At 38.0% G+C, this 7500-nt stretch overlaps 2 protein-coding genes across 4 annotated transcripts in view; one reads left to right on the forward strand and one right to left on the reverse strand.

Annotated features, from left to right (window-relative positions):
• Window positions 1-1812, forward strand: part of LOC123514869 (PAXIP1-associated glutamate-rich protein 1-like) — an 8217-nt gene extending 6405 nt beyond the window's left edge. Inside the window, exons 2-3 of the mRNA XM_045273133.1 lie at window positions 94-311; window positions 949-1812. Of these exons, the coding sequence (XP_045129068.1) occupies window positions 94-311; window positions 949-1150 (420 nt within the window). The 3' untranslated portion in view covers window positions 1151-1812. The remainder of the gene's footprint in view (window positions 1-93; window positions 312-948) is intronic.
• Window positions 1813-2485: 673 nt separating this feature from the next.
• The window catches only part of LOC123513167 (acyl-coenzyme A oxidase 3, peroxisomal-like), a 15650-nt gene continuing 10635 nt past the window's right edge, over window positions 2486-7500 (reverse strand). For all 3 annotated transcript variants that reach the window (XM_045270123.1, XM_045270106.1, XM_045270115.1), the window contains 5 exons: window positions 6999-7153; window positions 6313-6508; window positions 5595-5717; window positions 4783-4926; window positions 2486-3820 (listed from right to left, as the gene is read on the reverse strand). In XM_045270123.1, coding sequence (XP_045126058.1) covers window positions 3668-3820; window positions 4783-4926; window positions 5595-5717; window positions 6313-6508; window positions 6999-7153 — 771 coding nt within the window. In that variant the 3' untranslated portion in view covers window positions 2486-3667. The remainder of the gene's footprint in view (window positions 3821-4782; window positions 4927-5594; window positions 5718-6312; window positions 6509-6998; window positions 7154-7500) is intronic.

Raw genomic sequence — 7500 nt, forward strand, 5'->3', positions numbered from 1 at the left:
GGAGGCTGTTAAAATTGTTTGCTATCCTTTAGGAGGCTGTTAAAATTGTTTACCACCCTATAGGAGGCTGTTAAATTGTTTGCCACCCTTTAGGAGGCTGTTAAGATTGTTTGCTACCCTATATGTGTATTTCCTAATGTCCAATCTTGGGCAGGATACGAGCCAAGCGGTGCCGAGGTGGTGCGGCTGTACGAGGCGCTGGCCCAGGACGGCACCCTGAACCTGGCCTGGCGGTGGGAGCTGGGCCGCCGCCTCCCCACACCGTCCCAAAGTGATTCCCAGAGCGAGAAGGAAGAGGAAGAGTCGGAGAAGTGAGTGTTTGGTGGTTTGTTTTGGTTGTGTTATTTTTTTTTTTTTTCTTTTTTTCATTGGTTCGCTCAGAAAAGTGTCTGTTTGCTTTGGTTCTATTATTCATTTCTTTCATTTTCTTTATTGGTTCAGTTGAGTTAGTGTTGATTTGCTTTGATTGCAATATTTTTTTTTTTTTTTTTTTTTTAATGGTTCAATTGAAGAAGTGTTTGTTTGCTTTGATTGTTTTGATTGTACTATATTTTCTTTTCCTTTCTTTTTTTTTTTATTGATTCATTATAATTCTGGCACCATATTTTCTTTATTTTATTCCAGACCTTCAGAAAAATCCATTGCATTTCTATTTACTAACTCACTATTTCACTGTGCTAGTTCTTTCTCTCTTTTTTTTTTTTTTTTTAAGGTAAAGGAGGGGAAAAGTAAAGCCAAATTCTTCATTTCCCATTTCCTTCCTTCCCTCCGATCTTGAACCTTTCCCTCACCCCGTCACAACACAATCTTCCCATTCACTCCCAAAATGCAAGAAATCACAGCAAAAATGCCCTCACATATCAAACTTTCCTCTCAAAATGCAAGAAATCAAAGCAAAAAAGCCCTCACATCTCAAACATTCCCCTCAACACAATTTCCCCTTTCTAGAGTGGACACATCAGGGTTTGACTTTGACGAGGACACCCCCTCCATGCGGCCCGCCCCTCGCCGCACACCAGGCAGCTCAGGACTCAAGGGCAGCGCCAAGAAGAAGACCACCAACTTTGAGAACATTCTGGCCAACGTAAGGCGACACAAGAAACTGGAGTTTAGAGAGAAGAGTCGAAGCAGGAAGGAGAGTAAGAAATAGTAAAGAAATGTGTGTGTGTGTGGAATGTTTGGTTATAATAGCAGATAGATATTTAAGGAAGATTGTAAGATGATTGGAAAGATAGTAGTTTTGTACGCGAGGAAATACTGTAAGTGTGTATGTGTGTGTGGAAAGAGTATAAGAACAAGATTATTAAGAGGAAATGAATAAGGAGACTGAAAAGGAAGAAGTCATTTGTGTTAATGTTTAGTTATAAAAATAGCAGATAGATTGTAAAGAGATGACAAAAAGAAAGAAGATATAGTGTGTGTGTGTGTGGGAAGATTTTTAAGAACGAAGATTATTAAAAATTAAAAGGAAAAGGAATAAGGAGATGACTATGAAAAGAAAAGTCATTTATGTGTGTCTTTGGTTATTAAAAAATATATATTGTAAGGAAAACTGTAAGGAGATGACACTGAAAAGAAATTGTATGTGTGTATGTGTGGAAAGATTATAGCAAGAAGATTATTAAAGGAAAAGGAGTAAGATGACTATGAACAAGAAGAAATCATTTGTGTGTATTTGGTTATGAAAATAGCAGATATATTGTAAGGAAAATTGTAAAGAGTTGACAGAAAAGAAGTGTGTGTGTGTGTGTGTGTGTGTGAAAAGCTTGGTAATATTTGGTTAGTGTTAGAATAAAGGAAAATTTAAGAGTATCTGGTATCCTTATTAACTTTTCCGTTAGTTCTCATCAGCCAGCACCTTAAGAAAAAAAAAAAAAAAAAAAATACTGTGAAATCAAAGGGAAGAGAAATACGACAGGTAGAAAATGATGAAAACTTCCAAATCACGAAGATAACACATTGGACAGATAATGATGAAGGCTCCAAATTATTATGAGTAGGATAAATAAGATGCTCTGTAAAAAAAAAGACAGAAGGGAAGATACTGCAAAGAAAGTAAATAAGATAAATAAAATGAGTAGCAAAATGACAAATCGTTCTTCCAAAATCAAGAGAGATAAGACGGGTAGAAAATCAAGATTCTTCCACATTACTAGTAGACAATTAAGATACTGGGTAGAAAAATGACAAAACATTCTTCCAAATCTAGAGAAAGATAAGATATTGATAAGAAAATAACAAAAGATTCTTCCAAATTATGAGCAAGATAAATGAAAACAGGTAGAAAATGACAAAAACATGAAAGATAAGATACTGATAAGGAAATAAAGAACCTTCCACATTACCAGTAAGAAAACCAAGACACTAGGCAGAACAATGATAAAATATTCTTCCAAATCAAGAAAAAGATAAAACACTGACAAGAACAAACAACATTCCACATTACAAGTAGGACAATCATAACACTGGGTAGAAAAATGACAAGTGTTCCAAAAATATCTATTTGGATAAAACCACACAAATATGAAGAGCACTTAGGTCTAATTGCATTGATAACTGTTCACCTGTACAATATCCATGCACCACTGCACACCTACGCTAAAATAACACCTTGAATAGTTCTCTGGCAGTGAGTTACATTACCCCTAAGTAGCTGAGCATTGATGGACAGGTAATAAGATGGGAGATGTTGGCAGGGCTGGGAAGGCAGGCTTGTTTGTAAATGCCTTGGACAGGTAATACAATGGTAGACGTTGGCAGGGCTGGGAAGGCAGGCTTGTTTGTAAATGCCTCACTCATGATTTCAAAGGCAACATGGATGATTTATATCTTGTTTTCTTAATCAAATTCCTTTATATTTACTTTTATATCTATGTTTTGTACTATTTACAATGAGTTGATGGTCCTAATGGTGTGTTTCTCTTGCTAGTGATGGAGAGTAATGGTTAAACTTTCCTCTTTACTGGTGATGTAGATTAATGGTTTCATATAGACCTCTGACAAACTAACCTAACCTAACCTAACCTAACCTGCATCTGACAAAGCAAATACTCGCCAGAGAATATTGTGCGCCTTGACAAATGGATCCACCTCTACCTTATAAACCCTCACAGCTAAACCATCTCTAGTTCAAATTCATGCGTTTCTATCTCACGAAACCTCACACATCGATCTACTTTATGAAATCTCTCAAATTTACTATCGCTCTCATTAAAACCTCATTTATTAATGTTCACGGCATACAAAACCTCATAAGTTTAATTGGTTCTTATCCCACAAAACCTCACACTCTAAATTTTAGCATACAAAACCTCAAAAATGAATAAGTGTCAAGCATACAATACCTAAAAAAATTAACTAGTTTCTAGCATACAAAACCTCCAAAATGAACCAGTTTCTAGCATACAAAACTTCAAAAATTAACTAGTTTCTAGCATACAAAACCTCAAAAATTGAACCATTCCTACCTTCCAAAACCTCAAGAATCAAACCATCAATACCATCCAAAACCACAAATTAAACCATCAAACCCAAAACACATCCAAAACATGAACCTCCCACAACACCCACTAAACTCACTTTCAACCCCACCAAATCCCTAACCTTTCAACCCCATCTCACCTCAACAACCCAGACACCAGAGAACATGAGTGAATAGCGCCAATCTTTACAGCTCCCCCTGGTTGTCGCCCTCATTGTAGGTAACCCAGTCCAGGGCGATGGGGGCAGAAAGCATAGGCTCGCTGATATCAAAGGCATCACACAGAGCCAGTGCATCGGGGCCCACCTCCTTGCACACCTCACGTGACACCTCCACCACCTGAAGAAGTGAAGGGTGTATTAGGGTGTGTTAGGGTATAAGGGTGTGTGTGAGTGAATGGGGTAAAATGGAGGGTGTATTAGGGTGTGTTAGGATGTATTAGGGTGTGTGTGAGTGAATGAGGTGAAGTGAAGGGTTATTTAGGGTGTGTGTGAGTGAATGGGGTGAAGTGAAGGGTTATTTAGGGTGTGTGTCAATGAATCGGGTGAAATGGAGGGTGTATTAGGGTGTGTGTGAGTGAATGGGGTGAAATGGAGGGTATATTAGGGTGTGTTAGGATGTATTAGGGTGTGTGTGAGTGAATGGGGTGAAGTGAAGGGTTATTTAGGGTGTGTGTGAGTGAATGGGGTGTGTTTAGGGACTGTTAGATTAGGTTAAAGGGTGACTGGTTGTAAATAAACTAGGATGTGATGTGGAAATGAGTGAAAGGTAAGAAGGGGTGGAATAATGAGGAATGACATGGGTAAGAGAGGGAAGTAGTGTGTGAAGTATTGCTAGATGAGGAGTGAAAGAATGTGAGGGTTTGGTACTCAGGAAATTGTGATGGTGTGTGGAAGATGTCAAAATAAAATAAAAGAAAAAGAAAGTTATGAAAGGCATGTGAGTGAGAAAGAAAGGATGAAAAATAAAGAAAATGAGAAGAAAAGTGAAATAAAAATGGATATCAAAAGAGGTAAAAAAAATAAAAAGACATGAAAAGAAGAAGAAAGATATGAAAGGCATGGAGATGAGAAAAAAAGGATGATAAATATGTAGGAATGAGAACACTAAAATAAAAATGAACAAGTGAAAAACATGAAAAAAAAAAGATGGAAAATGAGAACAAATTACACAAAAGTAAAAAAAAAAAAAATAGAAAACATGACAAAAAATACAAAAAAAGACAGAAAAGAGAATGAAAGATAAGAGAAAAAACAAAAAGACAAGAAAACAACACTACTCTTTCTCTCTCTCTCTTTCACCTTGGCCAAAGTATCAGGCTGCAGTAATTGGTTGGTGAGGAAGACCGTTGGGTTCTTCTCCACAATGTCCAGGAGGTAGAGGTGGTGAAGCTTGGTGAGTATTGGCTTCAGGCTGTCCTCGCACTGCTCCAGCACTGCCTCAAACTGTGCCATGAAGAAAGGCGCAATGGATGTGTGTGCAGTATTGGTATTAGAGGTGAGGTGAGGAGAGGTGAGGTTAGGTTACGTTAGGTTAGGTTAATAATGCTAGCTTTCTTGACTCAAACTGGGAGGAGAGGTGGGTGTGCATGTACAGTACTGAATTAAACATTAAAGATGATAATACAAGTAGTTTTCCCTCCACTTAGCTGTGACTGGAGGAGATGGGAATGTGTGTGCATGACTGACTTAAACACTCAAAGAAGCTGATGGCAAATAAATTCTTGACTTAAATAATAGATAAGGAGTGAATGAATCATTTTCTCTGACTTAAGTACCAGGAAAATTCAAGATATATACATTCCCTTCCCTCAAACACTAGATAAAAGAAGAAACAACTGCATATCCTTAATCAAACGTGTATATTCTTTGTGGAGTATCTCAGTACGGCATTTGTCCAATTGTTAACCTTGGCCAGTTTTCACAAGGTTCAGGTCAAAATTAGTGAACCCAACATAACTAGTGACATGAGTGAGTTTGCTAATCCTGACATGATCACATAACAAAAATAAAAAAAAAAAAAAAAAAAAAAAAGGGGAAAAAATATAGTAGGTAGAAGTGTCACACGAATGGCCTAACCTAACCTCAACACCCCCTTAACCCCCCCCACACACCTGTTCAGACACCAGCCGCTCGCCATACGCCCGCGCTGAGTCCTGCACAAGGTCAGACTCCTCCAGCATCCACGTCTCAAACAGCTTAGCCTTGCCGCCCGCCTGCAGACTCTTACCCAGCGCCTGAAGGAGACACACGGACAGACATGGTGAGTGGTGCGTGTGTGTGTGTGTGTGTGTGTGTGTGTGTGTGTGTGTGTGTGTGTGTGTGTGTGTGTGTGTGTGTGTGTGTAATGGTGTCACAAGTGAATTTGATATTTATAAGTGAAATGAATTAATAATTAATTATTTATTTATTATTATTAATTTTTTTGTGTCCACTCTATAAATAATGACACCTTTACTATCAAAACTCAGATTTCTGTTCCTTTAGATACAAAATAAAAGACAATTTAATGAACAACATAAATAGATGCAAAAAAACTACCAAAACAAAAAAGAAATATAAGAAAAAATAAATAAATAAAGTAAACTAAATGAATAAAATAAATAAATAATTAAAATAAAATTAATAAAAATAAGACAAAACAAATAAAAAGAAAAAATAATAAAATAAATACATAAATAAAATAAACACGAGAAACTATCATAAAAAGAAAAAATATGAAAATAATAAAACATTAATCAATAAAAAAAATTAAAATGAAAATAATAACAATAAAAATAGAATAAAATGAAATAAACAAAACAAAAATACACACACACACACACACAGTACCTTAAACAAAGCATTCTCCCTCCTCTTGAGCAGGTCGTGCAGGAAGGCTCTGCTCTCAGCATCGGCAGGCAGGCTCTGGTCCACAGCGAGGGGCTTGAACACCGCCAGCCTCTCCTTGGCCACCTTCTGCATCAGCACACTGTTGTCACCCTCGGCCGTCATCGCTGCGTGGGCCAGGCCGATGAAATTGCCAAACCTGCGGAAAGATATGAGGTTCATGGTTAGGTTAGGTTAAGTTCTGTATCTTTTTTTTCTTTCTTTTTTTTTTTTTTTTAGATTTTTGTTAAGGATGTTTGTGTGGCGCTCTCTCTCTCTCTCTCTCTCTCTCTCTCTCTCTCTCTCTCTCTCTCTCCTTTTTTTTTTAGATTTAGCATTTTGTTGGGTAAAGTTTTCTCTCTATTTCTCTCTTTTTCCAGATTATTGATTTTGTCAGGTAAGTTCTCTCTCTCTCTCTCTCTCTCTCTCTCTCTCTCTCTCTCTCTCTCTCTCTCTCTCTTTCTAACCTAACCTAACCTTACCCATCCCTTAAAACCCTCTGTCTTCTTCTCCCTTCTCTCTCTCTTTCTTTTTACCACTTCCATAAGAGAAACACTCAAATTTTCCTACCCTACCCAAACCTAACCTAACTCAACCCAACCCAACTCAACCTAACCTCACCCCTCCCTTCCCCCCCTTCCTCCTCTCACCTGTTACAAGAGAGGTAGCCCTGCCCCCCACACCGCTCCCTGCAGACTGACACCACATTCTCCAGGTTCCAGGAGGCAAGGGGTTTGATAACACAGCACATGGTTACTACCTCAGGGTGTTCAGAGCCATCAGGGGACTGGAATGCCCAACGTTTCTGCATGGGGGAGAGAGAGAGGGTGTGAGAGGAGAGAGGAAGGGTGAGGTGTGTTTAGTGTTAGTATACATCGATCTGTAATGTTTATTTGGCCTTCAGCTTGATCAGTAGAGGAGTATCTTTGAATGAGCTCCTTCAGTAGCACGATGTATTTCCATATTCATTCTGCTTACTGTTTGGTGATTTTATACAGCTTCAGAAATTCATGTGGGGGATTAAAATAGTGAAGACTGTGGCTATTAATCTTCTGATCTTGTGCTAGGAAAAGTGCCAGAGGGAAGGGAAAATGTTATAAATGAAAGAAAAAATATTGGGAAGAAGAAAAAAAGTTAGGAAAAGTGTTAATG

The sequence above is a fragment of the Portunus trituberculatus genome, chromosome 5, assembly GCF_017591435.1.
Source record: "Portunus trituberculatus isolate SZX2019 chromosome 5, ASM1759143v1, whole genome shotgun sequence".
Classification (NCBI taxonomy): Eukaryota; Metazoa; Arthropoda; class Malacostraca; order Decapoda; family Portunidae; genus Portunus; species Portunus trituberculatus.